This window comes from Triticum aestivum, chromosome 2A, assembly GCF_018294505.1.
Source record: "Triticum aestivum cultivar Chinese Spring chromosome 2A, IWGSC CS RefSeq v2.1, whole genome shotgun sequence".
Classification (NCBI taxonomy): domain Eukaryota; kingdom Viridiplantae; phylum Streptophyta; class Magnoliopsida; order Poales; family Poaceae; genus Triticum; species Triticum aestivum.
The window spans coordinates 280,741,725-280,758,055 of NC_057797.1; the positions used below are offsets into that span (position 1 = coordinate 280,741,725).

A 16,331-nucleotide genomic window follows, 5' to 3' on the forward strand; every position below is an offset into this window, starting at 1 on the left:
ACTCATCGTGCCTCTTGGGCTCAAAGAGGACGAGAGCTAGCTGGATTTCTTCTCTGAGACCACCCCTGAACTGGTATATCATGCTCTTCTCGTCAGGGACGTCTTGCTTAGCAAAACGGGCGAGCTTCTGAAACATTTTGTTGTACTCGTAAACAGACATAGAGCCTTGCTTTAGGTTGCGGAATTCCTCACGCTTGCTTTCAGCCACACTCTGAGGAATATGATGAGCTTTGAAGTCTTGACGGAATTCATCCCAGGTAATCACAAGGCCTCCTCTGGAATCTTTGTACTGCTGAAACCATTCTGCAGCTTGGTCTTTGAGTTGGAAGGAGGCGAACTTGACAAAGTCCTCAGGCCTGACGTCACTGCACTCGAAATGCTTGCATATGTCCACGAGCCAATCATCATCGTCTGTTGCCTCAACACAATTGCTGAAGGTCTTTGGCTGGTTAGCAAGGAACTTGTTGAGTGTAGCAAACTGATTCTGATTGTTGCCATGGCCCTGGTTCCCTTGGTTGCGCTCTTGAAGAAGTTGCATGATCAGTTGTGTGTTTGCATTGGTAGCGGCCATCACAGCTTGCCATGCCTCCGGAGGTGGAGCTGGTGGTGGCGGATCAGGATTCGGAGTCGTGTGCGTTGGAGGAGCCATCCTGAAGAGGTTGACATTTATTAGCACATTGACAGACAAATATTGAAGCTGAATCAAACGGATTGAAATTGCAACATATAGTCTTCACATCCGAACAAAATGAACGAATGCATTCCAATTGAAATGGTCACATATCCATAAATTGAGAAGCCACTTAGAATTGAGGTAGAAGAAAAACAACAAGGTACGGAACAAGAACAAATACTTGGTGAGGATTACCCAATCCCAAACCAAATATCCGCGGAAGAAGAACTAGAGCTGCAAGAATTCCCACCTATGAAACTCCCGAACATTTCCGGTTATGCAACCAGGTGTTGGGGATATAGGGGAAGCATAATATCTCACCCAAATCTAGCAAATCCTACATCCAGCTGTATCCATCCTTCAACACATAACCGAGAAACCTTCGGAAATCATTTACCTCAACCTTCGAAAAGCATCCATTATACGAGTTATGGCAATACTCCTGAACTCCTGCCCCATTACTGGGTGTCGTCGAGGTTATCTCACCAACAACTACATAAAAGAGATTTTCGATGTCGGCAAAACTCAGGTATTCCAGAATCTCGACGATAAAATTGTGATGACAACACCTCGGAGCTCAACTCCCCGGGACACTGCCACAACCCCTAAATGACAGGAGGCACCAAGAACAATGTTCTCATCACCAATCGATCGGAACGATTCCAAGATACCCGCGTGATCCTAATTTTTTTAGTGAAATTTGAGAAGAGAAGAGTCAAACCTCTACGTCAGGATGCCTTACCAGAGCGACGAAGGGACTGAGGAGTAAAAAGAATTTCTACTCTCCGATATATATAATCCTAAATGACTCAAAACATTTTTCTAGACTCAACTCATCCGCTAATTTGATCAAGCAATGGGGCTCCTAAGGTCGGGGAAGGCTCTGATTACCAACTTGTAACACCCTCGATGCGGCTATATCTCCCACGTGTCGACGCACGACTTAGAGGCATAACCGCATTGAAAGCAATGTCGCAAGTGAGGTAATCTTCACACAACCCATGTAATACATAAGGGAAGGAGATACATAGTTGGCTTACAGTCGCCACTTCACACCATTACATGAATAAAGCATTACATCAACCATATACAATCAAGGTCCGACTACGGAACCAAAATAAAAGAAGACTACCCCAAATGCTACACAGATCCCCGATCGACCCCAACTAGGCTCCACTACTGATCAACTGGAAGCGGATCAACAAAAAAGACAAGATTTTCATCGAGCTCCTCCTTGAGCTTGGTTGCGTCACCTGCACGATAACATCGGCACCTGCAAACTGGTTTTGGAAGTATCTGTGAGTCACGGGGACTCAGCAATCTTACACCCTCGCGATCAAGACTATTTAAGCTTATAGGAAGGGTAAAAGGTATGAGGTGGAGCTGCAGCAAGCGACTAGCATATATGGTGGCTAAACATATGCAAATGAGAGCGAGAAGAGAAGGCATTGGGGAGTAAAAATAATTACTAAACTCTCTGATATATAATTCCTAAAGACTCAAAACATTTTTCTAGACTTGACAACGCCAACGATTCGATCAAGCAGGGGGCTCCTAAGGTCGGGGAAGGCTCTGATTACCAACTTGTAACGCCCTCGATGCGGCTATATCTCCTACGTGTTGAAGCACGACTTAGAGGCATAACCGCATTGAAAGAAATGTCGCAAGTAAGGTAGTCTTCACAGCAACCCATGTAAATATATAAAAGGGGAAAAGGTACATAGTTGGCTTACACTCGCCACGTCACACAAATACATGAATAACATTACAATCATCCAATACACTCATGGTCCGACTATGGTACCAAAATAAAGACCAACCCCACATGTGACACGGTCCCCGATCGCCCCAACTGGGCACCACTATTGATCATCTGGGAAAGACACATAGTAACGGCGAGAGTCTTCATCGAACTCCCACTTAAGCTCAAGCGCATCGTCTGGAACGGTATCATCGATCCCTGCATCTGGTTTGGAAGTAAACTGTGAGTCACGGGGACTCAGCAATCTCGCACCCTCGCGATCAAGACTATTTAAGCTTATAGGTAAGGCAAGGTATGATGTGGAGCTGCAGCAATCGACTAGCATATATGGTGGCTAACCTGATCGCAAAAGAGAGCGGGAAGAGAAGGCAAAAGAACGGTCGAACAACTATGATCAAGAAGTGATCCTAGAACAACCTACGTCAAGCATTACTCCAACACCGTGTTTACTTCCCGGACTCTACCGAGAAGAGACCATCACGGTTACACACAGCGTTGGTGCATTTTAAATTAAGTTAAGTTTCATGTTATCTACTACCGGACATTAACAAATTCCCATCTGCCCATAACCATGGGCACGACTTTCGAAAGTTCAAATCCCTGCAGGGGAGTCCCAACTTAGCCCATCATAAGCTCTCATGGTCAACGAAGGATATTCCTTCTCTCGAGACATTCCGATCAGACTCGGCATCTCGGTTTTACAAGACATCCTTGACAATGGTAAAACAAGTCCAGCAACACCGCCCGAATGTGCCGACAAATCCCGATAGGAGCTGCACATATCTCATTCTCAGGGTACACTCAGATGAGCTCTCCATACAACTAAAACCAAACCTCGAGTTTCCCCGAGGGGGTGCTGCACAGGGCTCTAGTTTGGACCAACACTCAGAGGAGCACTGGCCCGGGGGGGTTTAAATAAAGATGACCCTCAGGCTCCGGAAACCCAAGGGAAAAAGAGGCTAGGTGGCAAATGGTAAAACCAAGGTTGGGCATTGCTGGAGGAGTTTTATTCAAGGCGAACTGTCATGGGGTTCCCATTATAACCCAACCGCGTAAGGAACGCAAAATCAGGGGACATCACACCGATATGACGGAAACTAGGGCGGCAAGAGTGGAACAAAACACTAGGCATAAGGCCGAGCCTTCCACCCTTTACCAAGTATATAGATGCATTAAGATAAACAAGGTAATATGGTGATATCCCAACAATAAACAATGTTCCAACAAGGAAAGATCTCCAATCTTCACCTGCAACTAGCAACGATATAAGAGGGGCTGAGCAAAGCGGTACCATAGCCAATCAACGGTTTGCTAGGACATGGTGGGTTAGAGGTTTGACATGGCAATTTGGGAGGCATGATAAGCAAGTGGTAGGTATCGTAGCATAGGCATAGCAAAAGAGCGAGCATCTAGCAAGCAAATATAGAAGTGATTTCGAGGGTATGGTCATCTTGCCTGCAAAGTTGTCAGAATTGAGTTGATCCTCGTAAGCGAACTCAACGGACTCCTCGTTCATGAACTCGTCTCCCGGCTCTACCCAAACAAAAACAACAAGCAAACGGAACACAATCAACCACGTGCAATGCTCAAGCAACATGATGCAAACATGGTATGATATGCGGGATGCGGTATGCGATGCATATGCAAAATTTGACAAAGGAATGATTGAACCTGACCTCAACATGGAAATCCAAGAGTGCCACTGGAAAGGTGAGGTGATTTCGGTTGAAATCGATATAAAGAACACCGGAATCGGATGCACGGTTTGGAAATGGCAAACAAAACAAATATGGCACCGGTCTGCGATAATCAGCAAGTGACCAACTAAATGCAACAAGATAAATATGCTACAACACCCAAACATAACAACAAAATACATGGCAGGGATCCACTCATGATGCTTGACAAAAGATGAACACTGAGCTACGGCTAATTCACCCATTAACAGGTTCAAACAAGCATGGCAAAAGTGCAAATGATAACAGGTTTCAGACTTCGTGAAATTAACACAAGTCTGGAATTTATCATCAGGTAGCACACTTTAGAGCATGAAAACTACAAGCTACAGGAACTTAACATGGCAAAGCAAGGCATGTCATGAAGCTACTCAAAGCACTTAACAAAAGTCCGTTAGTGACCTTGAGCCAAAAGGGATCAGAAAATACAATTGCAAGCATGTGAACATAGCAAAAACATAAACAAATTCAGACTTAGTGAAATTCCAGGACATGACAAAAACAGATTCAACATGTCATCTTTATAAGCTTGATTAACTCACTACAAGGCATGTCATGGCATGGGACAAGTTCTAGCAGGAAGTATACATGAGAATGAAGCTAACCATGTGCCAAACCACCTCATAGCATGTTTGAAATAAATCACACAAAAATGGCAAAACAACATCATGATGTAAAATGACATGTTTATGAACTTGCTCAAATGCAGAAACTAATGCCACCACGGGATTGGTGGGATTTTTCTACCCCAAAAACATATATAATATGTTGGGGTTGCTGTAGAAAAAACCACCACAAGTGCAATAAGTTAAAAACTGCCCCAAATGGAATATGTCAGAATTGGAATTTTCCTGAAGTGGAAATGTCCAGAATTGGACTTGCCTGATTCGGAAAGATTCCCTATTCCAGAAAAGGAATATTCGCTGGACTAAAAGATACTCCCTCAATTCCAAAATATAGTGCGCCTGCGCTTTCCGAGGTCCAACTTTGACTATAAATTTAACCAACGAGACCAATTGCGGCGGGAGAAAAAATTATATAAATGAAAACTTCTTTCGAATACGAATTCACTGATATAATTTTTGCTCCCGCCGCAATTGGTCTTGGTAGTTAAATTTACGGTCAAAGTTGAAGCAGGTGGATATAGGAAGCACTACATTATGGAATGGAGGGAGTAATTAAAAGAAATAAGAGAAGGAGGGGGTGAGGATGACATGTGGGGTCTTCCTGTCAGTGACTCCAATAACCCAAAAAAATAGGCCTAGTTTAATCTGCGCCAACGGGGAATCGAATCCGGGTCACCTGGGTGGAGACACGGCGCGGGAACCAGTCGGGCTATTAGCGTGATCCTGATAAGAGGGGAGCTCGCTCCTTTTGAGGTAAGCTCTCCTGGTACGGGTTCCTCTCCTGGGCAGAAGAGAGAAACGCCGACGGCGCCGGCGAGCAACGGCGGGGCTCAGGAGGTGGCGGCGAGTGTGCGGGATCAGCAGGGCAGTGCGCGTGCGGTGCAGGAAGGGAACATGCGCGCATGTGTGGGTGTGCGTGTGGGCAGGAGCTTGCCGAGCTTGCGACCATGGCGACGAACACAGCGAGGCAGGGCTACAACAGCACTGCATGAGCTGCTGCACTGCAGGGGCGTGCGTGCGTGTGTGTGTGAGAGAGCAACTTGGGTATCCGAAGCTGGAGAACGCGCGGGCGCGCTGCAGCAAGTACACACACAAGGAAATTTGCAGACTTAGCTGGAGCATCGCGAGCGCGTCAAAGACACAGATCGGGCGAGTCCTACGGGGTGTCTACACGCCATGCAAAAGACTGGAGAGGGAGGTGCGTTACCCAGCTCACCCTAGGACATGACGAGCTTGCCGGAGACGCGCTGAAGGCGACGAGAGGGAGCTCTGAAACTGGCGGGGCTGCTGTCCAGGAAGAAGAGGAAGAAGACAGGTCGGAGAAGTCGATCTGGAAGCCTTGTGGCCGCGTGCGTCGTGGAAGGAGACATAGCGGAACTTGGCGGACTCCCCCACGGCGGCAGAAGAGATCGGACGTGGTCGGAGAGGCTACCCCGAGCTCGAGCTCGAGCTCGGCCGGAGCATGGTGGGCAGGGCGATGGCGTGGGCGTGGAGACTCACCTGGAGGCGGAGAGGGAAGAAGATGAGGGGGAATCGGTCAAGAGGAGACCCTAGGGCACCGGGGACAACTTTATAGGGGTCTAGGGGCGAACTCCGGCCGTCAAATCATCGAGAGTGCCGACGTGGACACGCTGGATGCACTGCCGTATAGGAGGACGAAGCTCCTGTACGCGTGGGCTGACTGGGCTGCAGTTGATGTGCTCTGATGGGCTGCGGGAGAGGGAAAAAGCCCAAGTAAGGCCTTTGCCCTTTTTATTTAGTTCTGTGAATTAAATCCACAGTTGTAAAAAAAAGAAAAGTCCAGGGAGGTAGGAGAGGTATATGGCAGAAATAGAAATAGCCACAAGCTCCTAGAATTATAGGCCATTTGAATAAGTTGCTTTGGGGATTTTTTAAAAGAAGAAAATTAAATCAAGTTTGAATTAAATTTGAACTTGAGTCAATTTTTAACCTAACCAAAACATATTCAAATGAGTTGAAAATTGGCGGAGAGGATGTAGGGATGGTGCAAGATTTAAAGGGAGAAGATGAACATTAATGGAGTAGTGCAAATATGGCACTTGCAAGACAAGAAAAGAAAGGGAAGGAGAGGAGGTGATGGTGCAACGGTTTGAGAGGGTGACAAGGATAATGCACATGATGCTCATGGCTACAACATGAATGACCAAATGCAACATGGCAAGCACAAAGCTATACTAGATATGACCAAGATGCAACATAAGATGGCAAAAGAAATATGACAAGTAAAGACAAGACAAAGCGAAGGGAAACAAAGCAAACGCAAAATGAAACCCACCAAGAGGAAAAACCACAAGGTATTGAACATGCCAAGGCTGGATACGTTGCCAAATTTGGAAGTTTTACAACTAGGGTGTTACAGTCGAGGTCCACCGTCTCGTCTTGGGTAGCGAACCTGGGAGACACGGCGGCGGCGGCCGAGCCTGCCTTGATGATGTCGTCCATGTCGGCCTCGGTCACGTCGGTGTCGCCGAGGTGCGACGTGGACGCTTGTGAGAAGGGCAGCGCGCCACGATGGAGAGGGGGCGTCGGGGAGGTCGTGTAGGCCGGCGGTGAGTAGTTGTATGGAGGGTACTGCACGCCGGCGAAGGGGGTGAGGGGGTGCGCTGGGCCGAGTGATCATGGGGGAAGGTGATGTTGGGGTTGAACCCACCATGCGCGTCCCCGTCCGCGTAGCCCGGCGAAGGCGTGCATCACCACGGCTGCGGCGATGGCGAGAAACCGGCCGGTGAACCGACACTTTGCTGGCTCCAGGGCGCGTACTAGGCGTGGCCGCTGGGCGCATTCATCATCCCCACGCGGGCCGCCTCGGCTTGTTCTGCCGAGCGCTCCGCTTGATCCGCCGCAGCCGCAGCCGCGAGCGCCGCGCTGTCCCGGGCCTTCGTGGCGTTGGCCCTGTCCCGCCGGTCGGTGGTGACAGCCTCCCGACGCTGAACTTCCGTCCTGCAGTCGGCGTTGGACATGCTCGGTGGCTTGGATGGCGGCGCCCTCGGCTTCCTATGCTTCCGCTGGGCGACGGCGGCGGTCGAAGCAGTGGCGGCGCGTGGGATCACGTATTTCTTCGGCGGCATGGCGGCCGACTAGGAGGGGAGGAGGGAGATTGGCGGGAGGAATGGGGCGAATGAGAGGGAAGACGGGGGGAAAGCGGGAAGAAACGGCGGAAAAAGGCTCTCAACTCGCCGATAAAGCGGCCCCACGCCCCTTTTTGCTTGTGCCGGCGTCCCCGAGCGCGCCGGGTTCGGCTCGGGTGCGCTGGCTGTTATTTTGGCCTAACCCGGCGAAAAACGGACTCATGGAGCGCGACTGGGCCGACTTTCGCCGGCCGGCGCTAAAAAAACGCTGGGGGGGGGGGGGGGGGGGGGGGCTCTTGGAGGCGTGGCTGAAGATGCTCTTACGGGGTTAGATTTATAGGTTTGTTCTTTTTCAGATTTGGAGGGAACTAGAAATTGACGGGGAGTGAAATTTGGAGCTCGAAATCCATGGCGCCCTATTTAGTTGGTGAGGGGATTGAGATTTAGCGTCTTTGTTCAAAACAGAGCTTCAGTGCGTCTTGCAAAGTTTTGAGTAATCTTTTCTTTTCGAAAAACCTTTTCTCAGGGGCAGGGGTTTCTGCAAGTTCCATTAGAAGAATGGAGGCGACCAAGTTTATAAGGAAACATCGGACCCAAAAACCTAAAATTGCCTGGTTGGTTGGGAAAGGCCAAGTGAAAACCAAATGCTCTACATAACAAACAAAAAACCCACTAGAGATTGGGTATAGGGACTTGAAAGAAAGCATACACTGGCCCGTTCCTCGAATAGATAGCATATATTGCCACAAATTATCCCAGCAAAGCAGCAATATTACACAGCCTGCAGAAGTCTCGGCTGCACAGGCTACAATTACACATCACACACACAATCACTCTAACACCTGACCAGTTCCCAGGTTACAATTAGCTTAGCTTAGGTTTTTGGCAGACAGCAGCAAATATATAGCAGTACAGGAGACCACATATACTGCCAGTTAGTACACTGGATAGTGGAGATGTAGTAGGTAGGCAGGTACGTACGTAGGTGGGTGGATACATATATAGATATACATAGCTAGTAGCATGGCTGCTTGACAGAAGAGAGGGAGCATGCTTAGGTAGGTTTATCTGATCTGGAAATGGTTCAGCGGCGGGTTCCCCGGGTGGGTACGCCCGTCCTGGTCGGCGTGGCGGCACCCGTCGCCGCCGTTGGCCTCCGCCGAGCTCTTCCTCCGCCGCTCGTTGTGCCCGGCCAGGCGCCGGCGGCAGCTGCGCTTCTGGTCGTCGAACTCCAGAAGCTCGTGGAACCTGCAATGCAATGCCGATCAAGAGCAGCAGCAGTTTTCAGACAGAGACGACAAGAAACAGGCACAACATTGATAGCAACACCAAACAAAGTACCAAGAGATGAAAACTACTCGCAGCACGTGAAGTGAAGCAGCAATACAAAATTTTGCCGCGTAACTGGAGCGAATTAAACGAAGCTATTTTTGCAGCTGTACCGGTGGAATCTGGTGCCGTGCTCATGCATGTGCATGCAAAAGCAGAGACAGTCTATTTAGTCCTGTTTATCCGTACAAAGACCCCGAACTTCCCCTACACCGCCAATAATTAACCTCCAATTTTTAGCTTGCAATTTACAACGGTGCATTGATCGATTTAACACGGGGTACCTGAAGAACAGAGCATGTGTGTGTGTGTGTGTGTGTTGCTCTGCAGGAGTGGTTCTGAACTCTCGTACATTATGGTCAGAGCATCATTCATAGTTCTAGTTCTACGGTTCCTGGTTCAATTTATTTTTCGAGTTACAGGTTATGAAAAATCATGATGGCTTTCTGAATCAGAGGACCACATTTGGTTTGTTTGTTCCACATGAATTCACCACCTATGAGTAATCAAGAACTTCTGTAGCAATGTCTTTGTCGACACCTTAAAACTGCACTAGGACAGCACGAACAGGGCCAGCGACCAACTGCACTCTGGAAATGAACCGGTCCACCAGTACCACCACCACCACTACTGCTAGATTAACTTCAAGCTACACTGTTAATCCCACTGGTGTACCCTCCTTTTGAAAAGCACACGTTAAAATCTAGACAATAGAAGGACTCGTCTGTTCAGGAAAAATGCCAAGGTGACAAGGGAATCTAATATATACGGAGATAGAGCAACATGCAATTGTAGTGTTCCTAAAGAGCAAAGATGTCATTTAACCACAAGAAACATAAAGCATCTGAAAATATGCAGCAACCGGTCGGGCCACAGGTGAACAGATTAATCTAGGACTGACCACCACATCTTCTATCAAGCACCCAAACATAGCTAGCAGTGAAGGCACAGACTGTTTTGCAGCTAAACTGCTCGGGGAGCCAGAAGCTGCCCTGGCCATGGGTTTAGGCAAATGGCAAGGACCAAGTCAAGTTGTGATCATCTGCACCGACAGGAGCTAAATGTCTGTGTCCCATAAAGAATATGTACAGCCACTGCCACAGCCACAGAGCCACTATCCTTCCCAAGCAAACAAGAAAGGACAATGATGTGCACTATGGTCTATGGTGCACTAACAAAGCAAGAAAAGAATCCTCTGGATGACATGTGAGACCTCAGACCTGGTTTCTCTTATCCCACTTCTTATCACTGTAAGCTTGCCAGAGATAATACAAACAGGGTTACTATCTAGCATAAATTAAACAGTAACCTGCACTAATACTTTTCTTTTCTTGAGCCTGGCCTCTTATCACAGACTATCAGTGTTGATTGGAAGGCTACCAAGAACGAAGCCAAGAGGTATAGCCTCATGCATAGTGGTTCTAAAATGAAATCGTCTTAGAATTTCCACTTGAAGAGTTTTGTGAAGGTTGCAAGAAAGCTAGTAAGAGCCAAATTAATGGATAATCTATGCACTTGTTCATATATGGAGTACCTTTAGAAGGAAGGAAGGAAGGAAGGAACCAACTGATCATGAAGAAAATGGATCCTAATTAAGAGGACGTGCTTGTGAATTTGTCCTTACCGGCTGCATTGCTGGCAGAAGCGCTGGCGGAGGCCGGCGACGACCACAACAGCAGCCTTGGCGTGCGCCTCGCACACCTTGTGCCTGCGGTGGTACCGCTTCGCCTCGCTGAGGTCGGCGCCGCACCTCTCAGCCTGGCAGCTCGGCCCGCCTGCCCCAGCCGCGCCCGTCGCCACGGCGCCAGCAGCACCACTGCCCCTCCTCACCGCCACCGCCGCGGCAGAGGAGCTCGAGCCGCCGACGGAAACCACAGGAACGTTCACGAGCTTCAGCTTCTGGTCCTCCTCGCCAGACATCCCGTCGGCTCGGGCCACGTCGCCGGCCGCAGCTGCGGCGGCGAGCGCGGCCATGGACGCTGCCGAGGAGGACTTGCGGGACTTGTCCTTGCGGTCCATGCCTTCCGGTGAGGCGCGATGAAGATGAAGCTAGTTAGGGCTCTTCTCGGGAAGCTGTCGCGGAAGTGGAACTGTGGAGCTAGCTGATGAGTGGAAGGAGAAGGAGAAGAAGCGGAGGGGGTGGAAGGAAAGGTCGAAAGGGATATAAAGGCGGGTGCCGTATGTGTAGAGGCAGGGCGCACATGTGGGCGCGCTGCTACACACAATACGGTCCTGGTCTTTGTATATACTGTAGAGTACGCACGTACTAGTACGTAGGCACGGCTAAACATACTGACATGTTAAGTCACATGGTAACACCGCTGACCCAACAACCCAAGGACGTAAAATGGATATGCCATCTAGCAACTCTAACAAAGTCGTCATATAGCCCCAACCGCCATTAAAACGATTTTAGATGTAAGAGCATCTACAACCGGGCATCTCAAACCCGCCTCATACGTTCGAGCGGGCCATCCGGTCACTGATTGATCACGATTTTTTGACCAGACGGGCTCCTTAAATAAGTCTCAAACGCCCAGGCTAACCGGCACCCCACATATCCAGCTTAAATATGGGGCGGATATAAGGGCGGCCGGGCATGCCCGCCAGGTCGGACCCGACAGCCCGACCCCACCTCAAAGTGCAACAAATCCACCAAACCCTTTCCCCTCATCCCGTCGCCCCCCAAACTTTCCCGCGCCCGGACCCTCGCCGTCCTCCACCCTTGCTCCCAATCCTAACCACCGGTCCCGATCCATCATCGGGGAAGACGTCCAGCCCGACCCAGACCGCCATGGCAGAGACGCAGTCCGCCTCTTCCATCGGCGGGTCACTTCGTCGGCTGCGACTTGCAAGGCGGAGAACGTCGCCTGGGAGTTGCAGCGGAGACACAATCCGCCTCGTCCGTCAGCGGGTCACTTCGTGGGCTGCGACTTGCAAAGCGGAGAACGTCGCATGGGAGTTGCGGCTACGCCGGCAGCGAGAAAGGAAGGTGGCGGCGGCCAGGGAGGTTCGGACATGGTGGAACAGCTATCTCCTCCGCCGCGCCCGGATCCCCGCACCCCTTCCATTCGAGTGCCGACGCAGATTACGCTGTTTGACCCCGTTGGGACAGAGGATGATTCGACTGCCTACTGGGCCATTCTGGACAACTTTCTACCCACACATATGCCGACGGTCGACGTATGTGACTCGCCGCAGCTCGTTCGGGCACAGATGAGCACGGGCATCAAAAGTGCCCGAGCTGCCCTCGACATGTTCAACGGAATGACCGAACAATAGTCGGTGCATTTTATTTGCTCCTGTCTGATCAGATTTTTGCATAAACCACTAGTTCATTTCGCACATGATGAATGCTTGCAAACCATAATCATGTAGGAGGCGTTCTTTTCGAACATGATCAATGACAATGAAGATCCGACCGAAATGGAATATGAATTGGAGGCCACCACCGCATTTGAAGTTGGGATAACATTCAATCCCAGTCTGAGCAAGAAGAAGAAGAAGACCAAGACGCCGAAGGCAAGAGGTTCAACATTCTCAAGATTTGAGGACATCTTGTTTGTCAAAGCTTGGTTTGCCACAACGATGGATCCAATATGCGGCACTAAGCAAAAGGGGAACACATATTGGATGAAGATTTGGAAGGAGTATCACGAACAAAAGAAGTATGTGGAACCGCATCCTATCGTGACCACCCGTAATGTGGCATCTCTCCAAGATTGTTGGGGGGTCATTCAAGGGGAAGTGAATAAGTACGTCGGCTACTACTCACAAGTGACCAAACGCCCTCAAAGTGGGATGGGAGTCGCAACTCATGTAAGCTCAATTGCTTCATCTTGTCGCCATTTGCATATGATTCTTGTGTTTGCATTCTCGCGCTCATACATATGTTGTTTGCTAGATGACGGTGGCAGCCACTTTGTATCATGAGGTGGAGAAGAAGCCATTTGCGTTTAGCCATTGTTGGGTCATATTGAATGGCAAGACAAAGTGTTAGCAACTTGTGGCCGATCTCAAGTCCGGCAAGAAGAGAAATGATGGCTCAAGCTCCAACCAATCAATTGGGTTGGACAATCAAGAGGACGATGTTGTCATGATGAATGGAAAAGCCACCGTGCCAAAGGACAACCGCCAAGTCATGGGAAAACAGGTGGGAGAAGGCACATGCCGCCCGTGATGCCGCAGCTACAAAAATGTCCTCCACATGGACGGACATTTTTTGGTGAGGGAGAACAAGAAGGATGTAACACCCTCGATGCGACTATAGCTCCCACGTGTCGAGGCACAACTTAGAGACATAATCGCATTGAAGGCATATGTCGCAAGTTAGGCAATCTTCACAACATCCCATGTAATAATAATAAAAGGGGAGATAACATAGTTGGCTTACACTCGCCACGTCAATCAAGTACATAAATAACATTACATCATCCATACACTCAAGGCCCGACTACGGCGCCAAAATAAAAGAGAACCCAACATGCGACACGGTCCCAATCACCCCCAACTGGGCACCACTACTGATCGTCGGGAAAGGAAACATAATATCGTTGAGAGTCTTCGTCGAACTCCCACTTGAGCTCATACGCGTCTCCTGGAGCGGAATCATCAGGCCCTGCATCTGGTGTAGTAGTAATCTGTGAGCCACAGGGACTTAGCAATCTCGCACCCTTGCGATCAAGACTATTTAAGCTTATGGGGAAGGCAAAGGTAAAATATGAGTGGAGCTGCAGCAAGCGACTGGCATGTATGGTGGCTAACTTATTCGCAAAAGAGAGCGAGAAGAGGAGGCAAAGCACGAGCGAGAAGCTAGAGAACAACCTGCGCAAACATTACTCCAACACCGTGTCCACTTCCCGGACTCCGCCGAGAAGAGGCCATCACGGTAACACACTCGATTGATTCATTTTAATTAATTAAGGTTCAAGTTATCTACAACCGGATGTTAACAAATTCCCATCTGCCCATAACCGCGGGCACGGCTTTCGAAAGTTCAATCCCTGCAGGGGAGTCCCAACTTAGCCCATGACAAGCTCTCACGGTCAACGAAGGAATAGACCTCCTACCAAGACATTCCGATCAGACTCGGTATCTCGGTAACTCAAGACACTTCGACAGGTTAAAACAAGACCAGCAACACCGCCCGAATGTGCCGAAAAATCCCGATAGGAGCTGCACATATCTCTTTCTCAGGGCACACTCAGATGAGACATCCTACGAGTAAAAACCAACCCTCAAGTTGCCCCGAGGTGGCCCCGCAGTCTACTCGGTCGGACCAACACTCAGAGGAGCACTGGCCCGGGGGGGTGGGGGTTAAAATAAGATGACCCTTGGGCTCCGGTAACCCAAGGGAAAAAGAGGCTAGGTGGCGAATGGTAAAACCAAGGTTGGGCATTGCTGGAAAAGCTTTAATCAAGGTGAACTATCAAGGGGTTCCCAATATAACCCAACCGCGTAAGGAACGCAAAATCCGGGAACATAACACCGATATGACGGAAACTAGGGCGGCAAGAGTGGAACAAGACACTAGGCTAGAGGCCGAGCCTTCAAACCTTTACCAAGTATATAGATGAATTAAGATAGTAAGACAATATAATGATATCCCAACAAGTAAATAAAAGATGTTCCAACAAGGAACGGCCTCCGATCTTCACCTGCAACTAGCAACGCTATAAGAGGGGCTGAGCAAAGCGGTAACATAGCCAATCAACGGTTTGCTAGGACAATGGTGGGTTAGAGGTTTGACATGGCAATGGGAGGCTGACAAGCAAAAGGTAGGCATCGTAGCATTGACATAGCAAAAGAGCGAGCAAACTAGCATAGCAAAGATAGTAGTGATTTCGAGGGTATGATGATCTTGCCTGCAAAGCTGTCAGAGTTGACTGGACCCTCAAAAGCAAACTCAACGGGCTCCTCGTTAGCGAACTCGTCTCCCGGCTCTACCCAAACAAGACAAACAAGCAACAATGATACAATCAACCACGTGCAAACTCAATCAACACGATGCGAAGATGATATGCTATGCGGGATGCGATGCGGAATGCAAAATGCAAGATATGACAGGAAATGCATGAACCTGGCCTCAACTTGGAATTCCAAGGGTGCCACTGGAAAGATGAGATGAAATCGCTTGAAAACGATATAAAGAATGCCGGAATCGGAGTTACGGTTTGGAAATGGCAAGCGTTTCAAAAATGACACCGGCCTGCGATTTACAGCAAGTAGGCATCTAAATGCAATGAGATGAACATGCTACAACACCCAAATATGACAACAAAATACATGGCAGGGATGCACACAAGATACTTAACAAAAGTCTAGCACTGAGCTACGGCCAATTCATCCACTAACAGGTTCAAACAAGCATGGCAAAAATGCATATGCAAAACTGATTTCAGACTTAGTGAAATTAACACTTGTCTGAAATTTCAGATCATATAGTCCTCTTCGGAGCAACAAAACAACATGCTACAGGACCTGAACATGACAAAGAAAGACATGGCATGGAGCTACTCAACAAGCTTAACAAAAGTCCCTTAGTGACCTTGAGCCAAAAGGGATCACAAAATATACTAACAAGCACACGAACATAGCAAAAACATAATCAGTTTTCAGACTTAGTGAAAACTGAGACATGCTGAAATATAACTCACGAAGGCATGTAAACGAGCTCGATGCACTCATTACGGTGCAAGTCATGGTAAGGCAAGCATACATCCATTAAGAAGGCACAAAATTCTAGCTATACATGGCAATAACAATGGCATAGCATGCACGGATCAACTACAATAGCATCGGCAAAATCGCAAACGAGTTGACGATCTGCCCAGATTCACCACGAGACAAAAGTAGAGTTCGATTGACTCAAGCTAGGGTGCTCCATAATTGCAAACAAAGACATGGATGGATAGATCATAACATGATTAACAAAACTCCTTTACTGATCATCCTCAAAAGAGGCACGGATCACTAGGAAACAAGCTGAACATATGGCATCATGAACTAAATAATCCCAGACTTAGTGAAAACTACTAAGTCCCTGAAAACAGATTTACCGGGTGCCTCACTTTGCAAGCTTGCACAAGTCACCACACACATCCTAAAAATGCATGG

General features: G+C 48.7%; 1 protein-coding gene across 1 annotated transcript; it reads right to left on the minus strand.

Annotated features, from left to right (window-relative positions):
* Positions 1-8,604: 8,604 nt before the first annotated feature.
* LOC123188527 (squamosa promoter-binding-like protein 13) lies at positions 8,605-11,361 on the minus strand. The gene is made up of 2 exons (XM_044600691.1): positions 10,840-11,361; positions 8,605-9,134 (listed from the first exon to the last, which is right to left on the minus strand). The coding sequence occupies exons 1-2, from the start codon at positions 11,232-11,234 to the stop codon at positions 8,951-8,953; spliced, it is 579 nt and encodes a 192-aa protein (XP_044456626.1). The 5' UTR covers positions 11,235-11,361; the 3' UTR covers positions 8,605-8,950.
* Positions 11,362-16,331: the final 4,970 nt, after the last annotated feature.

Excerpts from the sequence above, each read along its gene's own strand:
- LOC123188527 (XM_044600691.1), bottom strand. The coding sequence starts at position 11,234 with ATGGACCGCAAGGACAAGTCCCGCAAGTCCTCCTCGGCAGCGTCCATG. Across the intron at positions 9,135-10,839 it reads TTCTGCCAGCAATGCAGCCG|GTTCCACGAGCTTCTGGAGT; the intron begins GTAAGGACAAAT and ends ATTGCATTGCAG.